Here is a 25,081-nt window from a genome sequence, read left to right on the forward strand (position 1 = left end):
TGCCTCGTTGGCCTAACGTCATATCCTAATTTGACTTTGGTGCAGGTCATATTGTTCTTCACATTCCTGTCTCTGGTAAACACACACCACTGTATATCAAATCAAATATATTGTTTAGACATGTAGATAGCTAGCTAGCTAGCTAAACAATAAACTATAATTCCTACTCATAACGCTAAAGCTAACCAACTAGGTTCAACCAACTAGCTAACATTATGCTATAACTAGCAAAACAAATGGATCTGAGATACAAATTATATTACTACAGAGATCATACATGTAACGTTAGCTAGCGAGCCATCCAGCCAGCTAACATTAGCTAGCTAGCTAACAGTACGCTTTAACTTGCAATGAAAATTATTTTCTGCCAAAATTAGAAATGTATAATATCTGAAAATGTAGCTAGCTAGACTCTCTTACCTGTATACATGTATGAACGCTTCTCCCTCTGTTACGGATGCCATGTTTTATACAACAGCCTTTGTGTGTTCTTTTTTTGATTTCATCTGTATATTTGCAATCAAATGCCTGAATTTTCTAAATTTCCTTAGCTATTATCCTACTCCACCGGGAATTCCACTGATTTCCAAACTTGAAGTGGAGAGTGGAGAGCATTTGCAACATTATCACAGTTCTTTGTGATATCTTTCAAAAAGCCACATTAGAAAGGATTATCTACACATACTGAGCAGCTCATATTATAGACAGAAGCGTGCTACATGGCAGACCAAACCCGAACTCATCTCTCGGCATGTCCAGTCCATCCATTATCTCAGTCAATCATGGCTAACAGGAAGGTTCCTGTCTTTTTCCGTTCCTAAACCAACTAGGCTCGTAATTAAACAATGTATTTGTATTTACAGATGGCATACAAGTTTGGTATTAAGGCAAATAAAGTTTACATGTTCCAGATGGCATTACTGCCAAAAAACGCAGGTTTTTGTTCAAATGCCTCTCCTGTGAAGTAGTGACGCGCGACATGCACCTAGTTTCCTGAAACTTGTCACATTTGTCCACGCAGCACAACCATAAGTGTTGAAACTGTCAAGGACAATTAGTATATAAAATCCCAGCAGCATATCCTACTCTTTACGACAGATAAGGCAGTATTACATCAGAGAGCTTTTTGTAAGCCCTTTATTTCCATTTCACTGAGGTCCTACTCTGATAAAGGACAAGAGAAGTAGCCGTTATCACTGCTGTGCCATATCAATCTCTTCACACTGCCTGTTGTTTTGGCAGTTGTGTCTGGGGTTTTGGAGACAATCACAGTAGCTAGATAACACACTTTTCTCCATTTTCAAAGTGCTTTTCCACTACAAGGATTGTGTGTTTTCTGTGCTTTATCATGGTTTACTTCTTTCTCTGGCATGTGGTTAAGGAGTGTGGGTCAAGGGATTGTGTGTGTGTGTGTGCCAGTGTGCATGCATATGCACACTAGGGGTAATCTACATTCTGAAAGTCATGCCATCCTTCAGCTAGAGTCTGTCCTTTAGAAAACTTGTGTCTTTTAATCTTTTATCTCAGAAGTCAGACGAATATTTACATTTTCTTGATGAAATTCTCCTTTCAGTTCTTTCCCTCGCTCTGGCTGTGATTGCAGAGCTTGTCTGCGATAATGAACACTCATGCTGACTTACTGCAGGCTTCACAGTGAGGACTGTCATTATTAATCTGTCACAAAACTTTTTAAAGGCATTCCCTATACTAATGGAGATAAATGTAGAAGAGATGAAAGATGATCGTGTTGTTGCTCTTTATTAACCCTGAGAGACGTCCTCTGGTGTGTATTTTGACACTTAAGCCGTCATTCCGGCAAAAAGGACCCACTTTCAAAAGCACTGTTCATTTCCAACCTTACTTCTTGAGAGCAAATATATTTAACACTGTGGTTTTGGATTCTTACAGAAATACTGTATGAGAGCAATTTGGAGCTATCATTATCATCCCTCCCACTTTTTGAATTTAGCACCCATACCCTGGGGCTTCCTGATTGCATCTTAACTGCTGCAGGTGGGAATAATTACTCTCTACGGCTCAGCCATTATTATATTTGGTAATCATGAGACATTCAGAGCAAAATCTTTACTTTGGCTAATTGGAAGAAGGAGGAATAAAGGTATTCAAATGAATCATCAAAGGGTTATCATGAGGGTTTTTTCCTGAAGGGCCTTTTCTAAGGGCCTCTTGTGGCAATTTGTCTACAGTAGTGGTTAGTTAATCAGGGTGGTTATTGTTCCACTTTACTCACTAGTCACTGCACTTAACCTTCTATGTAACAAGATATCCACTCATAATGCTCCTTACAGCCTGGTAAATGGGGGTCCCTAACCCTAGACTAAATCCTAGACTAACAGATTTTGCAATTACAACAATATGTATCCAATGTAGATTTTTGTTTTACTTATAAAAATGTCATGTAATATTTAGGAATCATGTTCTCTGGTATTATATTTCTCTTCTAGTATACTCTAATACCTCCCTGCTGTTGGTGTGTTTCTCTCCAGTGTCTTCTCTAGAGAATGGAAATGTTGGGGGCCAGAGGAGAGTCGAAGCAGACAGCGGAGCCTTCACACACTCGTCCACACAGGACACAGAGAGTGAGATCCACCATTTTACCACAGCATCCTCCATGAACGTCCCCAACCACCGACCTGTCTTCAGAGGCTTCGCCCTACATGAACTCCTGCTCACTAAAGATTTCCAGGGGGACCAGCGGTTTTTCACAGACCATGGAGATGTGGAAGGACATCCCACAATGCCCGGCTCTGTTACTGCCTTTGAGGCGGGGGATGCCTCAACTCGCCTGGTGCCACATGAGGACGCCCCTGCCTTCTCTGACATCGCCACTACTGCCACGGTGGCTGCCACAACCCCCCTCACCATCTCTGCTTCCACAGACCCTGGGCTACTGGTGAGCATGGCTCAGAATAACCAGTTTGCCAAGGACAAGGCCAGGGAGGCAGAGAAGGTGGCAGTGACCACAGACTCCCTGACCACCCTTGTAGTGGCAACCACTGCCCCTACAGTCAGTGGCCGCAGCCCCAATGCCCCCCCCTTCCTGAATGGAAGCGCCTATGGTCAGGGGGAAGTTATCATGGAAGCCACCCTGCCCCCCCCTGTCCTGACCACCTCAGTTAGGGCGGAGAAAGGTGAGTCAGAGGAACCAGGGGTAAAGAACAAAACAGACCCTGGCATCCAGCTCACTAAACTGACCGCCTTATCCACAGGAGAGGTGGATGAGGGAATGACCACCACAACCATCATCACAACCACCACCATCACCACCATGCAGACACCAGGTAACTTCTGTTTCCATTGGTCTCATACACACACACAGTATAGAGTGAAGTAGAAGTATGTAAATCCAATTACATCCATTTGGCAACTGCTGCTTTTCTGTAATGGCCCTAATGCAATGGCTTTAGATTAGCAGCTTTAATGCAGGTATCGTCAAATCACTTAAACTATCAACAGTTAAAAATGTACTCGGAGGCTGTCCAATTCGAGGTGTCGTAGAAAAATGCACTCGCTTCCCCAATGTTGCAAATATTTTCACATGACCTTGAAGCGTTAGGTTCTAGGCACGCAAGGAAAAGCCACTAGGATCGGAGAGGAGGCAGAGCGTGTGTTAAGCTTTCCTGAATAACCGGGCCTGCTGGGAGCATACAATATGTGGCCACATTATTATAGGATGACTTGGGAGAATGATGATCTGCAACAGACAGCACATCTCAGTATCAAAACTTAAAATATATCCAGACTGGCCTGCAACTTTGCCTTTCTAGAGCTAATAAACTGCCAAGGGCATACCCACAACTAATCCATATTGAATTAAATAATCAAATCACAGGGCTTTTGCATCGTTATTGAAATTACATTTTCACTGCAGTTTACAGCCTAGAGTATAACTTTCATTGCATTGTGGTGTTGTAGAATAGTTTGGGTAGGATAATTGTATTGTCCCCCTCTCTTGCATTTTTTTGTCTTCACTGTTCTTTTATGTGCAATGACGTACCTGGCCTCTCCACTTACATTGAAAATTGGTGCATCTTTGAATGATTTTACGTGTGGTATGATGCTAGTTAGCCTATTGCAGATCTGGAAAAACAATCCATCTACCACTATTGTCACTATGAATGTTGGATAGAGGGCAGGATAGACAGTTAGACTAGTATACTATATTGACTTATGGTATAGTAAAAGTTAACACCCAGAAAAGCGTAGTGCAGAAGTACCAAAACACCTTGATATAGGGGAGGGAGGCACATGCAAGCAGATTACAAAATTTGGCTGGGATGGAAGACATTATATAGTAAAACCTGCAAAAGGGTGAATGTAAACCAGGGGACAAATGTACTTCTGTAAGACCCGGTGCTGGAGATGAGAAGCAGGTACAGGGAGTGAACATTTAATTATCAACAGGTATCAGGTGTGCGTAATGATGGTGGCAGGAGTGCGTAGTGCTGGGTAGCCTAGCACCCACGAGCACCAGGGAGGGAGAGCAGGAGCAGGCGTGACAGTACCCCCCTCCCACCTGGGCGAGCCTGACTGGCCGTCCGAGGCATGGGCGCTGGACAAGCCGGCTGAGGGTGTAGAAGCCCGACAAATTGGCAGAGGCGTGGGAGCCTGGCAAACCAGCTGAGGCGTGGGAGCCTGACGATCCGGTTGAGGCGTAATGCCTGAGGATCCCGCTGGGATGTGGGAGCCTAGTGAGCCAGCTGAGACATGAGAGCCTGATGATCCGGCTGAGGCGTAAAAGTGCGTGACGAGGGAAACAGGTGGCAGGAGTGTGTAGTGATTGGCAGCCAGGCGCCCACGAGCGCCAGGGAGGGAGAGAGGGAGCAGGCGTGACAACTTCCCTCTCCAGTGCCCAATAAAAAAAAACACACAACCTTCCCAAATCCAAAGAAAAGAGTATGACAACTTGGGGTTGGAACCAAAACTATTTTACAATCATTTCATTTTGAACAGAACCATTATTTTTTTGTTCCATTCCACTGTTACAAATAAAAAAAGTAACAGTTTATATCGTTCCTTTCTGTTACTTTTTAAACCTCTGAAATCATTAAAAAAAACATTTACTTTAACATTAAATTACACTACCAATCAGTGTGGATAGAGCAGCCTGCTTTTGAGTGTGCATTCGACAGATGAGTGTAGGGTGCGTGATGCGACTGAAATTTTGCTGGTGGGGAGAGTGCGAGAGAGGGTGGTGGAGAAGGCTTGGCTTGACACGCAGGGCATCTTGTTATGACATGCATTATCTGAATTAGGCCCACATAATTATACCTACAGAGGAGTGGCTTCTATGATGGAACTCTGAATATCTTTGAATGTTATTTTCCACACATAACGCAACAAAGTGCCTATGCAATTTCAGCAGGCAGGCTAGCAGACACTAGAATATGTTTCGTAGGGAAAGAGTAGGGCTTTGCATAGGCACTTTGTTGCGTTTTGTGAGGAAAATAATGTTATTAACTGGTTCCATGCATTTAAAATAATGGTTCTGTTCCGGAACAGTATATTTCACTTTCATTGACGGTTCTGATTTTGTTTGTCAAAAGAAATGTTGATTTTGTTCCATGACCGGTTCCAAACCCTGATGTCAACCCTTAGCAGTAACCTAAAGTGGCCTGCATGACTGCCTCTCGTTTACAGTGTTTACTCAGATTTTAGTCAGAGTCTTGTACAGCGTGGCAGGAATAGCGTTGGAGAGGGCCAGTCAGTGTTTCTCATCCTTCCGTGCTGACAGCTCCTATTCATTTGGCACCCAGGATCACAAAGCTGATCATGCGGCAAACCAATCTGCAGAGGCCGGCTCCACCTGATCTGTGCTGCCTGGCTGTCCTCTCTAGTGGGTCTAGATGGCTGAGGGGCGGCGTGATCTCCAAGGCCCGGCTGAGAGGCAGGGAATCTGGGGAGTTAATGAGGGGGTTAGAGGGCCACTGAGACACAGATGGGCTGTCAGAGATGGATCAGTAGTCTGGGAAGAGGGATCACTTGTCTTTTCATTTCTCCTGTGCCAGGTCCCTGCACTGTGAATTTCACTGACCCCGAGGGCCACATCAAGATTCCACAGCAGCATTCTGCAGCATTGTCGTCCGACCCTGGAGTGGATTGCACCTATGTGGTGACGGTCTACCTGGGATACGGGATTGAAGTACAGGTCAGTGAAAACAGGATACTGTTTAAGTTGTCCCTTTTATGGGGTTCACATCCATACACTTTCCCACATCTCAAGGTTTTAATGGAAACCTGCTCAGCGTGTTAATGTTAATGGAAATGAAAGGAGGGCTGTTAGGTCCAGGTTTGCCAATAGGCCTTGGGTTAGTGTTGCTGGACACACTGTTTTAGCACCACTCTAGCACTCTCTCTCTCTCTCTCTTCCCTACCTTCATTTAACCTAATTATCATGGCTGTCGTTAGAGCCAGCGGCTCTGATGAAGTGTTACACCTTTATGCTATTTTCAGCTGCCCAAATGCTAATGAGCTATGCATCTATTGGAATCTCAAACTAACATAACACTTCAGCTTGCTCATGAAACAAATGGCTCATGTCAACATTTATGAGTGCAGCTTATTTCTGCCATTACAAAGCCTTGAGCTTCACATGACTTCAAGGAAAAATACAAGAAAGAAAATCAACCGCACTTCATGTTTAGCAAGTGTCTTACTTGTAACTAGAGTAGTTTCAAAATAAAACCATTATAGTTATTCCTGAAAATGTTCTCTTGGAGTGGTAAGGGGAAATCTGAATTCAGCCAGGGCTCTTTGCTTGTTGTGTTTCTATTCATTCATGTGGAACTTGTTATCTCTGGGCTGTCACAGCAACAGTCCCACCACAATCAATACAGACCCAGCAGCAGAGACACCACAGCACAGCGAAATGTTTAGTCAGCCGTAATTTCATAATGATCTATTGAGACACAATGGCCTACTAAAATTGTTTGCGAAAGCGTGGGTAAAAGACAACCCCGAGTTCCATTTGCTAGCATGCATTCAGAGGGCCCTCACTTTGAATGCATCTCTTTCACTGCTCCCGTCTTGGCTGCATCCAATGTTTATCTATGGAAGCAGGCATCAGTCATTATTTTCTCCAGGGAAGGAAGGGATGGTGCGTCTATTTTCCCTAGCAAAAATAATAATAAGTTACTTGATGTATGTGGAGACACATTAAATAGGTCAATATGCATTTAGATTCATTTAAATTTCCAGACAAAATGTATAATTCTGTATCGCATTAACAGTGAAGAGGCGACTCCGGGATGCTGGCCTTCTAGGCAGAGCTGATGCTCCAGATACTCAACTAGTCTAAATAAGGCCAGTTTAATTGCTTCTTTAATCAGGACAACAGTTTTCAGCTGTGCTAACATAATTGCAAAAGGGTTTTCTAATGATCAATTAGCCTTTTAAAATTATAAACTTGGATTAGCTAACACAACGTGCCATTGGAACACAGGAGTGATGGTTGCTGTTAATGGGCCTCTGTACCTATGTAGATATTCCATAAAAAATAATCTGTTTCCAGCTATAATAGTAATTTACAACATTAACAATGTCTACACTGTATTTCAGATCAATTTGATGTTATTTTAATGGACAAAAAATGTGCTTTTCTTTCAAAAACAAGGAATTTTCAAAAGTGACCCCGAACTTTTGAACGGTAGTGCACTTTTTTGGCCTTATGCAAATCATCAGCCTGCGAAATTGGGCCATGATTAGTTCTTGGCTTCCCACAGACACACATGGTAATGGTTATTGAATGTTTACTTCCTTATTTTTCTGTCCTTCCTGCAAAACGATCTCCACATTACCCCTTCCCTGGCATTTCTAATACTCCAAACACCTAATTTAATACGAAAGACCTTGAATGGTTGAGCTTTTTCATCCCGCCCGGCTCTGGAGGGCTAAGATAAGTTTAGGTGGAGGGTGTTTGTTTGTATGTATGTTTTTCTCCTGCTTGGGGTTTTGGATCTATGCTAAGGTTAATGGCACACACACACACACACACACACACACACACACACACACACACACACACACACACACACACACACACACACAACCTCGCTCTCAGGCAAGCTTTTGATATAGTAGCTCTTGTTCTCTCTAGCCCCTCCAGTGGACTCCTATCTCAGCAGGCAGTCTCTGTGTAGTGGAATATAATGAAATGCTGGTGCTGGAAAGAATGCAGAGCCCTGTTTATCAACCCACATCACTGAGGCAGGTAGCCTGATGGGATGAATATGTCCATGTGAGGACCAACTGGACCCAGGGGCTAAAAGGCTCAGACCAGTGGATGAATGGGCAGAGGCCCTTGGACAAATGCGATAAAGGGCTGTACAGTCACATGCTAGGCCTAGTGTTCAGTTAGAGAGATAGAACAACTCAATAGACAGTCTCTCACCTCCCTCTCTGGTGACGGCAGATATTGATTGAAGCCAGGGCATGTGTTACCACTCCAAATCATCTGCCACTCAAGGAGGCAGTACTGTCTGCAGGATGTCACAGGATCAATCTGCCCAGGCTCTTAGGACTGTAATGAAATGGACATGTAAACCTGGGTCATGACTGTCCACGAGAATCCAAATAGGTCAGATCAGATTTGCAATGAATAACTTCAATCAGACCCCCTTTCAACCGTAGAGGGGTGAGGAAATAGCTAATGGGGATTGACACTCACGTCCTTTTGTAAATCAAAGCAGAAGATTCTGTCCTGTGCTCTCCAAATTCACCAAAGGAATGTTTTTTTTAAAATTTGATTTATTTAACCTTTATTTAACCAGGCAAGTCAGTTAAGCACAAATTCTTATTTACAATTTGGCCTTCCAAAAGACAAAAGGCTTCCTGTGGGGACGGGGGTTGGGATTAAAAATGTAAAATGAATCAAATATAAATATAGGACAAAACACTCATCATGACAACAGAGACAACACTACATAAAGAGAGACCTAAGACAACAGCATAGCATGGCAGCAACACATGACAACACAGCATGTTAGCACCACAACATAACAACAACATGTTAGCACCACAACATAAGAACAACATGCTAGCAACACAACAGGCTAGCAGCACAAAACATGGTACAAACATTATTGGGCACAGATAACAGCACAAGGGCAAGAAGGTAGAGACAACAAAACATCACACAAAGCAGCCAATACTGTAAGTATGAGTGTCCATGATTGAGTCTTTGAATGCAGAGATTGAGATAAAACTGTCCAGTTTGAGTGTTTGTTGCAGATCGTTCCAGTCACTAGCTGCAGCGAACTGAAAAGAAGAGCGACCCAGGGATGTGTGTGCTTTGGGGACCTGTAACAGAATGTGACTGGCAGAACGGGTGTTGTATGTGGAGGATGAGGGCTGCAGTATATATCTCAGATAGGGGGGATTGAGGCCTAAGAGGGTTTTATGAATAAGCATCAACCAGTGGGTCTTGCGACGAGTATACAGAGATGACCAGTTTACAGAGGAGTATAGAGTGCAGAGATGTGTCCTATAAGGAGCACTGGTTGCAAATCTCATGGCCGAATGGCAAAGAACATCTAGCTGCTCGAGAGCACCCTTATCTTATCTTATCTGAATCCGGGTTAGTTTGGCAGCTGGGGTAACAGAGGAGCAATTACAATAGAGGAAATCAAGTCTAGATTTAACTTTAACCTGCAGCTTTGATATGTGCTGAGAGAAGGACAGTGTACCATCTAGCCATACTCCGAAGTACTTGTATTAGGTGACTACCTCAAGCTCTAAACCCTCAGAGGTAGTGATCATACCTGTGGGGAGAGGGTCATTCTTTTATACCAAAACACATTACCTTTGTTTTGTAGGTGTTCAGAACAAGGTTAAGGGTAGAGAAAGCTTGAAAGATTTGTTGTAGAGCATTTAATACAAAATCCGGGGAGGGGCCAGCTGAGTATAAGACTGTATCATCTGCATATAAATGGATGAGAGAGATTCCTACTGCCTGAACTATGTTGTTGATGTAAATTGAGAAGAGCGTGGGGTCTAGGATTGAGCCTTGGGGTACTCCCTTGGTGACAGGCAGTGGCTGAGACAGCAGATTTTCTGACTTTATACACTGCACTCGTTGAGAGAGGTAGTTAGCAAACCAGGCCAAAGACCCCTCAGAGACACCCCTCAGAGACCCTAATACTACCATATCAAAAGCTTTGGCCAACTCAATAAAAATTGCAGCACAACATTACTTAGAATCAAGGGTAATGGTGACATCATTGAGGACCTATAAGTTTGCAGTGACACATCCATAACCTGAACAGAAACCAGATTGCATACCCGAGAGAATACTATAGACATCAAGAAAGACAGTCAGTGTGCTTTCTTCCCACTGAAACTCAAACACGTTCAAAAGCAAATACTGGAATAATCTTTCTAACGTAGAACATGGGGAATGGTCAGAGGCGATCTTTAGAACACTACTGTCATTTTGTTTGTTATTTTGTGATGTCATAAAAAAAATTATAAAGGAAATACGGTAATTTAAAGTATTCCCACTACATAGATGACGTTTCCATACTATGGGTTGTGCATTAAATATACAAAATGATGAAAGTGTTTTTGTTAAGAGAGGGGTGTGATTTGAGAAGTTATAAGAGATAATTGCTTTCCATAACTTTGCACGTTGAGTAATCACTGCCCCGAAGTGAGGAAAGGGAGCATGCCAGCCTGCTGGAACCGCCCCTGTCAAGCAAAAGGTGTAAATGACGGGTTATGAATTAACTAATTGATCCAAAGAAAGTGTGAAGCGGCAGCTGTGCATTTAAAATGGTTTGAACTTTGAATCTCAACACAAGGTGGAGACGATAAACTCACCTCCCGGACAATCAGGTACGGCTGATTAGCTGTCCTAAGTAAGGTATTTTCGAAAGCTAGTTTAAGTAGGACCATCCTGTTACTCTGCTCAAACCATCGTATTGCGCTACTCTCATCACCCCACTGGGGAACCTTCAATATGGCTGACTAGCCTATCTTCAAAGAAGCATCTTCAAGAGCGATTGGAAGGGTAGTGCTACAGAGGGTAGTACGTACGACCCAGTACATCACTGGGGCCAAGCTTCCTACATACTAGGTGTCAGAGGAAAGCCCCAAAAATGGTCAAAGAATCTAGTCACCCAAGTCATATACTGTTTTCTTTGCTTCCACACGGCAAGCGGTACCGGAGTGCCAAGTCTAGGACCAAAAGGCTCCTTAACAGCTTCAACACCCAAGCCATAAGACTGCTGAACAATTAACCAAATGGCCACCGGATTATTTACATTGATGATAGCACCACAACATAACAACAACATGTTAGCACCACAACATAATAACAACATGCTAGCAACACAACAGGCTAGCAGCACAAAACATGGTACAAACATTATTGGGCACAGATAACAGCACAAGGGCAAGAAGGTAGAGACAACAAAACATCACACAAAGCAGCCAATACTGTAAGTATGAGTGTCCATGATTGAGTCTTTGAATGCAGAGATTGAGATAAAACTGTCCAGTTTGAGTGTTTGTTGCAGATCGTTCCAGTCACTAGCTGCAGCGAACTGAAAAGAAGAGCGACCCAGGGATGTGTGTGCTTTGGGGACCTGTAACAGAATGTGACTGGCAGAACGGGTGTTGTATGTGGAGGATGAGGGCTGCAGTATATATCTCAGATAGGGGGGATTGAGGCCTAAGAGGGTTTTATGAATAAGCATCAACCAGTGGGTCTTGCGACGAGTATACAGAGATGACCAGTTTACAGAGGAGTATAGAGTGCAGAGATGTGTCCTATAAGGAGCACTGGTTGCAAATCTCATGGCCGAATGGCAAAGAACATCTAGCTGCTCGAGAGCACCCTTATCTTATCTTATCTGAATCCGGGTTAGTTTGGCAGCTGGGGTAACAGAGGAGCAATTACAATAGAGGAAATCAAGTCTAGATTTAACTTTAACCTGCAGCTTTGATATGTGCTGAGAGAAGGACAGTGTACCATCTAGCCATACTCCGAAGTACTTGTATTAGGTGACTACCTCAAGCTCTAAACCCTCAGAGGTAGTGATCATACCTGTGGGGAGAGGGTCATTCTTTTATACCAAAACACATTACCTTTGTTTTGTAGGTGTTCAGAACAAGGTTAAGGGTAGAGAAAGCTTGAAAGATTTGTTGTAGAGCATTTAATACAAAATCCGGGGAGGGGCCAGCTGAGTATAAGACTGTATCATCTGCATATAAATGGATGAGAGAGATTCCTACTGCCTGAACTATGTTGTTGATGTAAATTGAGAAGAGCGTGGGGTCTAGGATTGAGCCTTGGGGTACTCCCTTGGTGACAGGCAGTGGCTGAGACAGCAGATTTTCTGACTTTATACACTGCACTCGTTGAGAGAGGTAGTTAGCAAACCAGGCCAAAGACCCCTCAGAGACACCCCTCAGAGACCCTAATACTACCATATCAAAAGCTTTGGCCAACTCAATAAAAATTGCAGGACAACATTGCTTAGAATCAAGGGTAATGGTGACATCATTGAGGACCTATAAGTTTGCAGTGACACATCCATAACCTGAACAGAAACCAGATTGCATACCCGAGAGAATACTATAGACATCAAGAAAGACAGTCAGTGTGCTTTCTTCCCACTGAAACTCAAACACGTTCAAAAGCAAATACTGGAATAATCTTTCTAACGTAGAACATGGGGAATGGTCAGAGGCGATCTTTAGAACACTACTGTCATTTTGTTTGTTATTTTGTGATGTCATAAAAAAAATTATAAAGGAAATACGGTAATTTAAAGTATTCCCACTACATAGATGACGTTTCCATACTATGGGTTGTGCATTAAATATACAAAATGATGAAAGTGTTTTTGTTAAGAGAGGGGTGTGATTTGAGAAGTTATAAGAGATAATTGCTTTCCATAACTTTGCACGTTGAGTAATCACTGCCCCGAAGTGAGGAAAGGGAGCATGCCAGCCTGCTGGAACCGCCCCTGTCAAGCAAAAGGTGTAAATGACGGGTTATGAATTAACTAATTGATCCAAAGAAAGTGTGAAGCGGCAGCTGTGCATTTAAAATGGTTTGAACTTTGAATCTCAACACAAGGTGGAGACGATAAACTCACCTCCCGGACAATCAGGTACGGCTGATTAGCTGTCCTAAGTAAGGTATTTTCGAAAGCTAGTTTAAGTAGGACCATCCTGTTACTCTGCTCAAACCATCGTATTGCGCTACTCTCATCACCCCACTGGGGAACCTTCAATATGGCTGACTAGCCTATCTTCAAAGAAGCATCTTCAAGAGCGATTGGAAGGGTAGTGCTACAGAGGGTAGTACGTACGACCCAGTACATCACTGGGGCCAAGCTTCCTACATACTAGGTGTCAGAGGAAAGCCCCAAAAATGGTCAAAGAATCTAGTCACCCAAGTCATATACTGTTTTCTTTGCTTCCACACGGCAAGCGGTACCGGAGTGCCAAGTCTAGGACCAAAAGGCTCCTTAACAGCTTCAACACCCAAGCCATAAGACTGCTGAACAATTAACCAAATGGCCACCGGATTATTTACATTGACCCCCCCCCCCCCCCTCCATTGTTTTTTTACACTGCTGCTACTCACTGTTTATTATCTATGCATAGTAATTTTACCCCTACCTACATGTACAAATGACCTCGACTAACCTGTACCCCTGCACGTTGACTCGGTACCGGTACCCCTTGTATATAGCTTCATTATTGTTATTTTATTGTATTACTTTTATCATTTTTTACTTTCGTTTATTTGCAAAATATTTTCTTAACTCTTTCTTGAACTGCACTGTTGGTTAAGGGCTTGTAAGTACGCATTTCATGGTAAGGTCTACACGTTGTATTCGGCACATGGGACAAATAAAGTTTGATTTGAAAATCAACTCTGTAGTTCTGTTCAGTACTACACAACAAGTCACCAGTTACCGGACAACTACGAAGAAGGACAACAGTAGAAGAGTTGTTGGAACCATTTCGGACAATCAGAGCCTTACAAGCATGCCGCGAAAGGCCCAACACCCTTTCCAAGGCTGCCCTATTCACCGAGATCCCCGGCGAACACAGGCATTTCACGTAAATACATTAATGATTTCTTGCTCAAAGCGTGCGGCGGTTCGTGTGCAAAGTATATGGTTATTGTAGGTGAGAGTAGTTTCTGAATGTGGCTTTGTTAAGTGTCTCTGTCCTTCTCTCTCCCTCTCCATCTCTTCTTTAATAAGCATCCATGTTGTTGTCATTCCACTAGGGAACTGTTTTCCGCGTAATAAGTATCCAGTCAATAGAAAGTGCAGAGTGTGTGTGTTGATCCTGCGTTCTCGTTTAATTAGCTAGTAAATACATAATTAAACCAATTTCTGTACTACTGATTCATAAGTAAGACTCCGGCTTTTGCAGATGCAAGGAGGATACGACTGTTCAGAATGGTGATATGATATGAGGTTATGATTTATAAGTTGACTGATTATAGATGTGACAGGTAAAAACCTTATAGAGTTTAATTCGGGAGATGGTAACTCTTTAAAGAACCGCTCTCGTGGTGCCCCAAATCCTAATGTTAATTGTTACATGATTAATTTAATCGGGTAACAATGAAACATACAGTAGTTAGTTAATTAGATAAATAACAGTCTTTAGATGAATGTTAAAGTCTAGTCATGACACCTGAGAGTGTCCTGCAGAGTGGCATGTTGTCCAAAATGTTAATGTCAGCTCTAGTGGATAAGGTGCCGGATTCTGTAGACAAGGACATATATCCAAGCCTGACCCACTGCACATGCATTGCATATCCTTGAATAGTAACAGGTGTGAGATTATGTTAAGGATTCAGTATCTCTGTTTATCTCTAATCCTTAACATAATCTCACACCTGTCACTTTAATTTCTACTTACTTCTCATATATTAAGTGAATTGACTAATAAAAATGAGTGAATATGCATTGTATATTGGTGCTGCCACCAGGGGCAACACAGGGTTGAAGCATCTCTTATGGATCACTTCTTCAGAATTACAGTTATTATGAGTTTGTATTCATCTCTCTCACAGCACTGCTCAATTATTAAGGGTTCTGTTCCAAGGTGCCTCCCATGTGCATATTTCTCTCTCGCTGTATAGATTCTGCTCGAGGAGGGATGTAATTACGATCTTCACTGTTGGATGAATCAATAAAACGCATGCATAGGCGCACACACATTAATTATATCTCATAGTAAACTGTATGAAAACACAAGCGCACACCACACACTCACTAAAATACATTTTGACCATGAAAAGTGAAAGGGAAGTGCAAACATGATTCTTCTTTTTATAGGACACATCAATTATAATGCCCTACAGTATGTGAAATAAAGAATGTTGTTCAGTAGAGCCTCAGGAGTTTCCTCATAAATCTCATTTTATTTTTCATAATCCAAGGAGAAAGAATATTTTTCAATGTTATGTGCTCTCAACATGTTACCCTTTGATACTCGTAGCTCCCCTTGTTTACAATCATTAACAGTCAGACAGTATATGAGATCATTTTCTTGACCAGAAATGTGGATTCTCCTCAGTTAACTACTGAAGGGCATTCTTGTAATGCATCATCTGTGTCTTTCAGCTTAATCACCAACTTTTACAACCCAAAACTCAATAAAGACTTGGCTTGGACACCCTGCCACTGATTGAGTAAATTGCTGTTGTTTTAACACTGCAGTTGAGGAACAATGGGAAAGTAATTCTGCTTCGAAAGTTGATAAACTTGTAACCTCACTTTTGAGAAAATGGCCCTTGAATGTTTTGCTACCTACTGGAGAGCTCTGCTTTGTCTACACCCATTCAGCATCGTTCACACCCTTTTAACTTTAGCCCCACCCATCTCTTTAAGGATTCATATTTGAGGCTATTTGAGCTGGTCAGTGTGTGTCTGTAATCCTGTCTAAGCAGCTTTTAAAAAATGTATTGCGTAGTTAAACTGCATAAGTGTTGCTCTAAACTTTCTGGAGGACCAAGTTTTGAAATCAGTGGAATTCGAGTATGATAGCTAAGGAGATGGAGAAAACAGCTGTCTCCGGATTACATCCTCAAACTAAGGGCAACCATGTCATCGGTGACAGGAGACGCGTCCATCCATGATGCATATGGGTAAAATAGTCTAGCTAGCTACATTTTCAGATATTACACGTTTCCAATTTGACAGAAGCTGGTTTAATTTCAAGTTAAAGTGTACTGTTAGCTAGCTAACTTTAGCTGGCTGGCTCGCTAGCTAATGTTACATGTATGATCTTATTATTTGAATCTCAGAGACATTGTCTTGGCTATTTAAAGCTTAATGTTAGCTAGCTAACATTGAACCTGGTTGGTTAGCTACCTGCAGATTCATGCAGGACAGTAACTTCATGAGTTGGGATTATAGTTCATTGTTTAGCTAGCTAATGTTTCGTGTGTGATCTTATTATTCATATCTCAGAGCCATTTGCTTGGCTAATTATAGCCTAATGTTAGCTAACTAATACCCTGATGAAGACAGCTTGTCTGTCGAAATGTTGGATATTAGGTTAAAAAATAATTGCATCTGAGCTCCTACAGTGTGCGGCTCTCCTTTTTCTAATGTTAGATAGCTAACATTGAACCTGGTTGGTTAGCTACCTGCATATTCATTCAGGGTAGTAACGTTATGAGTTGCAATTATGGTTCATTGGTTAGCTAGCTAGCCAGCTAGCTACATGTCTTAACAAAAGACTCCACTATGCAAGTAACCATTTTGGGTGCATTTCTAAATTCGGTATGTCCATCCACTCCAATATCAGAGCACTCTCGTCTGAGTGTGCCAGAGCGCAGAATAACTGCTGAATTTCCAAATGCTAAACACCCGTTGAATATGGCCGGTGTCAGTAATGTTGGCAAAAAAGCATAATTAAATTGTTGCCAGCAGCACAGTTGCAATCACCTACACTCTGGATAACATAAAAACAGACTAATTATGTAATTATGTTGAATGGCAAACAGTATGGCAAGTAGGAGTAAAGATGTGTTAAGCAACAGGACTTTGGGCAGTGGTTTTAAGCCCACACGTTGGTTCTCCCCTCTTTCCTTGCATATCCCTGTAAGTAGCAGTGTTGAGCAGGAGGCTGACAGGCCTGTCAGGAGGAATGGTGTGTGCAGCATGCAGGCTTCCTGCTGATAGTCACTCATCATTGAGGGTCACTGTGTACTGCTCTTATTGCTGTTTCCCATAGATAAGTGGGCCGAGAGGCTATCTGCAGCACAGAGTGCAATAGTATCATAATCTCAGTGACTCCCATTTCCCCAGTCAGTCTCTGCTATCACAACTGTTAGAGTCCAGTTCATTCAGATACCAGCTATTTACCTGTATTTCCCCTGGTGATGATTCTATAGATTACAGGGCTTTTTGAAACCTTTCCTTCATTGTTATCCTGCCTGATTGTAATATGAATGGTTCTCAGAAGAGCTGACCATCTTCTCCACACAGAGACTCCAGCTGGTTGTCAATCAGTGCACTGTTGGTCTAATGTAATTTCACCAATAATGAGCATTGATATTGCCAGGGGCGCCACTTTGGTTTTAGAAGTGGTGGGGAACATAACCTGCCGGGGGGTCTGCGGGACTTCCCCTGCATTTTTTGGACATCTAAAGCTAATTTCCTGCATTTTTACACAATCGAATATGCTGTCTCTATTTAGAATAAAAAGTAAGCAAAAATGCCCACAGTCATAAAGCTACGTAAGAGATCATTATTAAATATGTTTAAGTGATTAATAAGACTCAACTAGATCTAGGATAATTCAATTACAAATATTGTGCTGCACCTTTAACCAATAGCCTAACAAATGAACAACTCTTGAAAAAATACAGACTTTTGTTTTTCTTTATGAAGACATCCTCTACATCGAATTTCAGACCGACCAGCCAGCCCGAGCCGCCTGCACGACCGACCCCCACCAGTCTAGTCAATAGCTCAATTCTCTCTCAACACAATTTCCTTCCTAGTTCATGCCTTACTTTTTTTTTTATTCCCAAGTTAAAGGTTTAGAAACAAAAGAACTAAACAAAAAAAACACATATACATCAAATATTCATTAATGCACAGAAACAGCAAATCCTCTATAAAATTAATCTCATAGGACTAATAGTACTGTAGAGCTCTTTTTGCTTGCACACAATATAGCTGGTTCACGCCATCCCTGTCCCTAGGGGTCCACCACCCTGCAATGCCCAAACCCAACACAACACACCCCACTCAGCTTAAGGATCTTAGTGAAACATTGTTAGGCCAAGACCAGAGTGACGGGAGACTCCCAGGGCCAGGACTGATCAGCCCAGCAGCTAGGGATTGCCTAAATAGGTATCTCCCCTGATGTGGGCATGTTTTCAATAGAGACACCCCTTTGTCATACTGTATTCTATATGAGGCATCCAGACCTTGTGAAAGTTGCCCAATCTTGTAATAAATCATATCTAGTGATACATAACTTGACATTGTGGGATGATAACCAACCTTCCAATTAACGGCAATGCATTTTTTTGCCACTATAAATGCATGCCTAGACAGTTTCTTCACATAACAGTCTCCAGTATCATAATGTCCAAGCAAACTTAAACAGGTAGAAGGGAGAATCTGTAGACATGCTGAGATAAAAGAACATACAACCTTCACAAGACCATAACATATGCAAATATGTCCCCTTTTGTGCTCTACACCTCCGGCAGAGGAATTACATTTCTGAGTGCAAGTAATTCAGTTTCACTGGCATATAGTACGTTCTATGGATTGTGTGAAGGTCTTCCTCACATTTTTGTTTTACATGTTGTATATCATTGGGAAAAGCCTCTATCAACCCATGATACAGTTTGGAAATCATCTTTGGAGGTTTGTCAGACTGCCTTAAAATAGCATCTGGCTTGTCCAGTGTTTGCTGTACAGAGAGAATAAAGTGTTGTATCTGAAAAAATTCCCCTCACCTCTGCCACAGGCTGGTTGCCTGGCTGCCTGACCCTGCTGAGACCCCTGTCACATTCTGAAAATGAGGCATGACAAAGAATTACCTTGGTGTACATTATGTTATCCAAGAATAGAAACAATGGTTCAATCATTGAAATGACCATTATTCCCAGATCCCAGACTGTAGCTTTAAGCTTAAACTGCTGTCCTGTAGCTACTGTAGGTCTACCCATCAGATCAAGATGGAACTTTGTGTCATTAACTGATATTGTTAATATAAGAATATTTTGAAGATTAATACACAATGCAGAGGATGAGAGGACTAGAGTTAATGATCAATAGGAGTTGGTTTTCAGTTCAACATCTGTCTAGAATCTGTGGAATGTCACTACTAAACTCAGAGCTACTTGTAACATCAATTGCTAACATTAATATACTGCAAAATTCACCTGAGCTCCATAGACTGGTCATCCCTTGCTGTTTGACCCTGCAGGGACACCTGTCACCATCTGATCCTGCTAAGACATGATGAGCATAGTGTTGTGTACTGACTGCACTAGAGTGTTGCATTCCCGCGGGACGCCTGCGGATCCCGACAGAGATCGTAGCGCTGTGGACGACATTTTTCATGCTACGGGCAGATGAAAATATATTTGTTGTCCCACAGATAATTTGTAAACGGTCCTCTTTCTGCGTTGTATGCATTAGCCTACCTAATGTATTGAAACCACATATTTTGCACATTATTCACACACTCGTGAATTCGTGAGAGTTCAAATGCGCCTAGTATTTGAAATAGAGTCACTTGGTAGTTAACTTGAATATGAAATGAAATTCAATATTATTAGACTACAGTTCACTAGTGTCTGTAAATAAATATGAATAATGGAAAGAAGTGGAGGGTGCTCAACCAACGTGAATCGAAATACAATAAAAAAATGTAACCATGGGCACACATAGGTTAGGCTACTACGGTGAGCGAGTGTTGCACCTTTTCATTTTCAATAAGTATTGATTACCTACGTATTTATTTGTCTCTGCCTGACAAATCATCTTCCTGAAAGGTAAGCTATATCCTATTGGCCTATACAAAACGTAGCCAGTGTTGCTGTCATCATTCTTGCTGCTTCCAGTTCAGTAGCCATACCTGCGAGATCAGGTGCGCATGTGGTCTCAGTTAAATAGAGTAGCCTATAGCCTATGCATGGGCAGAGAAGTACGGGGAAGTTATCTTTCCAAATAAATATACTTCCTAAATATGCCTACGACTAGGCTATAGTTTACTACGTTGCCTAGAAATAGGCCTAAATGTTGATCATCCATATTTCTCCATCAAACAATTTTCCCACTCCTAAAAGGTAGGCTATAAAAATATAGCCCAGTAATACAATATAAGGGCCATGTGAATCTCTGGTAATTTAATTACATTTATTTTTGCACATTTTATATTGCCTATAGGGTGCTAAATTGCTGGGACCATGGCTTGCAAGTGAACTGCGTCACATACACCTAAAATAACATTGCGGGACTGCAGTTGGGTTTGGGACCAGTTCTTGCGGTAGCGGGTGAGAGTCGAACAGAAAGCCAACAGATGTGGGCTGGAGCGGGATGAAGAAATCAGTCCCTCGCAGACCTCTACTGTGCACCATGACAGTGACGCCTGTAACGTTAGAGCTGTTTATTGCTGTGTCAATGTGAAAAGTAGGGAATTAGCTTGGGAAACTGAGAGATCAATAACGTTACATTGCCGTACTGACTAATACAACTCACATTGCACTGAAAAAATGGCAGAACATCAATCTTCAATCGTTTGACCGATGGTTTCATCGTTTTATTCAGGTCTAGTGTGATTGAGGCAAAAATAATAGCTAATGTTAGCAAACTTTTTGCCAGCTCTCTCTCGAATGGTACATCAACTGGCAAAAGCTAGTCAAGCTCATTTACTTCTGAATGAACAAAACATTTCCATATAAAAAACAGCTGTTAGCGATATGAGCTTGGCTATTATTACTATCTGACAGATGACAAGAGGCTAAATCTGACCTGGCTATGGTAGCTACTAACTAGCCTAGCTTATTAATTCCCCTCAGTCGAGAGGGGAGGAAACATTAGCTAACGTTACATGTCAGTTACAATACTAGTTCAGCACTGCAAATAAACACTTGTTTTTTTCTGTTAAGTTATACAGCGATTACCTTGCCATCTACGTCAATCAACTAATTAGTAGCCAGTTTCTGCTCTGCTTGCTTTGACAACGCGGTGAAAGAGCGCAACACATACGCATTGAACTGTGCTCAGCTCTTCTGTGCTGGTCTAGCCAGCCTTCCAGAAGCTCTGCCTTCAAACAGGTTGCTCTATGGTGTCCGTGCAGTCCTAAATCCAGCTGTCTTTATACTCCAAACAGACTACCGGACCGCTCGGAGGCGTCTGCATGGTCCTAAAGCACACTTTTTTTTATATCACATGCAGTTGGGGGAGGGACAACATTTTTATTTCAGAATGTGGGGGGGGACATGACCCCCCCGTCCCCCATCCCCAGTGAAAGTTGCGCGCCTGGATATACCCTACCATGTCCTTGCAAATTGCTACTGAGCTTTTTGGAATCCATAGTGCTTCAATTGCACCAGACAGCACTGTTTAAAACTTTTGAAAATAGTTATCTCACCCTGGAGTTATTGGTATGGACATGCAGGGCAGAGAGATCAAGATCAGAGCTGATGGTGAATGCATATAGTCATTCTGCTAAATGTTTGGTTGATGTTCCTGAATATAGCATGAATATGAATATAGTATGAATCTTTGATCTTGTAGCAGCTGTGCCTACAGTATTTAGACTGTAGCTTAATTTTTTTTTTTTTAACTAGGCAAGTCAGTTAAGAACACATTCTTATTTACAATGACAGCCTACTGGGAAACCTTGTTCAGGGGCAGAACAACAGATTTTTACCAGCTGGGGATTCGATCCAGCAACCTTTCGGTTACCGGCCCAATGCTCTAACCACAAATCTACCTGCCGCTCCTAAGCTTTGCTTAGTGGATATAGTTTAGATGTACTTCTGATGGTGATGATATAACCTTACATGCTAGACTAACGTACTCTTCCCTTAAAAGCCACTGGCCATTTCTTCTCAGTAAAAGTAGACATACATTGAGTGTAAAAAATATTAGGATCCATTATTGATGTCACCTGTTAAATCCACTTCAATCAGTGTAGATGAAGGGGAGGAGACAGGTTAAAGAATCATTTTGACGCCTTGAGAAAATTGAGACATGGATTGTGTGCCAGTCAGAGGGTGAATGAGTAAGAAAATAATTAAGTGCCTTTGAATGGGGTATGGCCAAGAACTGCAACACTGCTGGGGTTTTTAAGCTCAGTAGTTTCCTGTGTGTGTCAAGAATGGTCCACCACCCAAAGGACATCCAGCCAACTTAACACAACTGTGGGAAGCATTGGAGTCAACATGGTCAGCATCCCGATGGAAAGCTTTCGACACCTTGTATGCCCCGACTAATTGAGGCTGTTCTGAGGGCAAAAGTGGTGCAACTCAATATTAAGAAGTGTTCTTCAGTGTGTATCCTTCTCTGTGCATACATAGACACAGTATGTTACATAGACCTAGCTCGTTTAAAATGCATTACATAAACCGCAAAACAAATCTCTTTATTTACACCCAGAAAACAGAAGCGCACATATTCAGATCATATCAATTAATAACACCAGAACTTTTTTTTTAATTTTTAAAATCTGCGTTCACTCTGCCCCTTCAATTTAAGAGCAGATTTGTGTCAGTTATTTATGTAATCTTTTCAGACACTAATCTCTTTTTCATCATGATTGGAGATAAAGGAGGACAGATTAAATAGATTGCTTCTGCCTTTCTGATCAGCCCAGTGTGTCTCAGGGTGTCCTCCTGGAGTTTAGAGTTAAGCACTGGATCCACTGGGGCAGAGACATCCGCTCACGTTATCTACGAGTTTTCTACTTGATTATAGAGATTGGGTTTTGTGATAACCAAGTAGTATACAATTAGATTAGAACGGCAGTGGTAACAACGACAGTGTTTGTTTTTTAATTCATCCACCGCTGTCTAATTTGTAATCAGTAATCCAATTTAATGTGCCACTGTTGTAATGTAATTGAATAATGTGGTAATCATACCATTTCTCAAGCATGGATGTTGCAGTGCATATTCATCACCTTCGATACACTCTTAGAAAAAAATGGCTTTCTAGAACCTTAAAGGGTTCTTTGGCTTTCCCCATAGGAGAACCCTTTGAAGAATCCTTTTTGGTTTCAGGTAAAACCATATTGGGTTCCATGTAGAACCTTTTCCCCAAAGAGTTCTTCATGGAACCCAAAATAGTTCTACCTGGAACTAAAAATGGTTCTTTCTACCTGTAACCAAAAAGGATTCTACTTTGGGGACAGCTGTTTTGGAACCCTTTTTTTTCAGAGGAGGGTACAAACCAAGATAACAGAACTGGATCAGTGTGAGACTTTATATAAATCCTCAAGATGCGTCCCATAGACCATCAAGTTCTTTCTTCAGACCTTTTATGTCCCATATATTATATTGTCTTGTTTATTCATCAAACGGTTCAGCTGCAATAGATTTACCAGGTCTGATTTCTACAAGTGTTAATGATTGGATTGTTGCGCTATATTTAGGGTGTTAGCCACTAGCTAGACGTAAGAATGTAAATAGCTGTTTTTTATTCAGTATTTACCACAGCGATCAAGTTTCATGAATGACCCCTCTCGAAGTTGATTTCCTGGACTCTCTCTGCCTCCTCTCCTCTAACAGACAGTAAACAAAGAGGAAACGCCTCCCCTGAGTGAAACAGTAGGGACACTAGCAAGCCGGCTGGCTGTTCCTCAGTACATACTGTTGAAGTTGTAGGAGGGAGGGAGCCTCCTGTTGAAGTGTAATTGCAGAAAAACCTTGTGGAGCGTGCTTCTCTCCGGGGCTCTGCTCTCATCCATGCGCCAGCTGCCTTGCTCACTATCCCCACAGACAGACAGGACAGTAGAGGTGAGGGAGGAGCGGAATGGAGGGATGGAGAAGATGGAGAGGCAAAGGCCACGGAGTAGAGTTGCGCTGAAAAATATTTGTTATCATTAGGATTCCTCATGTTGCTCCGCCGTAATTACACCGAAGCCCTATCGAGCGACACAGCTGGTAGAGTTTCTAAACACGTATAGAGCTGCACCCTGAGACCTCTCGGCCCCTCAGTAGCCCCCCTGATATACCAACACACCAACGAGTCTGGGGGAGGGAGGCAACACATAATCAAGACGAGACCTTTTCTGTGTTGGGTCTCCTCTCAACACTCTCGGAGTCTTGCACAGGAGGGCAAGTGAGGAAGAAATATGTATCAGGGACATTGACTGCAATTAGCTTGGTGGCTCAACCTCACTGCTGCAGCTATCAACAGTGAATACATTATACGTTTTTGAAGATCTGTCTATTAGGTTAGGGTTTCCCAACCCCCCACCCGGGTGCACGTTTTGGTTTTTGCCCTAACACTACACAGCTGATTCAAATAATCAAAGCTTGACAATGAGTTGGTTATTTGAATCAGCTGTGTGGTGCTAGGGAAAAAACATAACCTGCACCCAGGGGGGTGGGCCCCAGGACTGAGTTTGGGTAACACTGTCTTAGGTTAGTTAATGTTCACCATACCGATCACTCATTAGTAACCAGTTCTCAATAAGTGAGTACATTTTGTTACAGTGTTGGATGCAGCAGCATCCAAATAGAAAACGGCAGATAGGTTGAGTTTGGAAAACAGAAACTCATTACTTTGTTTCTATTCTTGTTCTTCTCCACCTCTCCACATCACCTCAGATTAATTGTTTTTTTAGGGGACAGGTGAAGAGTTTCCAGAGTTGGCCAGAGCATCTGAACTATTTCAAGTCCGTTAAGGAGTGTTTCTGATCAAATAATGCCTGTTGGTTAGCTATCAGCTCTCTCCAGGCCACCTTGATCTCTCTGATACATTCTGTTCCCCTGCCCACTCGTCTACCTGGCCCCTTCTTTAGAGGTTACCATCTGGAAAACTCCTGTTATACACTCCTCTCGACTCTCCAATCTCTCTTCAGACGGGCCACCTCCTGT

General features: G+C 42.2%; 1 protein-coding gene across 6 annotated transcripts in view; it reads left to right on the plus strand.

Moving 5' to 3' along the window:
• Positions 1 to 25,081, plus strand: part of LOC110533874 (seizure protein 6 homolog) — a 208,399-nt gene that overhangs the window by 89,057 nt on the left and 94,261 nt on the right. For 5 of the 6 annotated variants that reach the window (XR_005053663.1, XM_021618444.2, XM_021618442.2 and 2 more), the window contains exons 2-3: positions 2,508 to 3,302; positions 6,030 to 6,169. Coding sequence is in view for 5 of the 6 variants with exons in the window: in XM_021618444.2 (XP_021474119.2) it covers positions 2,508 to 3,302; positions 6,030 to 6,169 (935 nt within the window). In the remaining variant the exon portion in view is untranslated. The remainder of the gene's footprint in view (positions 1 to 2,507; positions 3,303 to 6,029; positions 6,170 to 25,081) is intronic. The other variant, XM_021618445.2, reaches the window with a different exon arrangement.

Source organism: Oncorhynchus mykiss, chromosome 10 (assembly GCF_013265735.2).
Source record: "Oncorhynchus mykiss isolate Arlee chromosome 10, USDA_OmykA_1.1, whole genome shotgun sequence".
NCBI classification, from domain to species: Eukaryota; Metazoa; Chordata; class Actinopteri; order Salmoniformes; family Salmonidae; genus Oncorhynchus; species Oncorhynchus mykiss.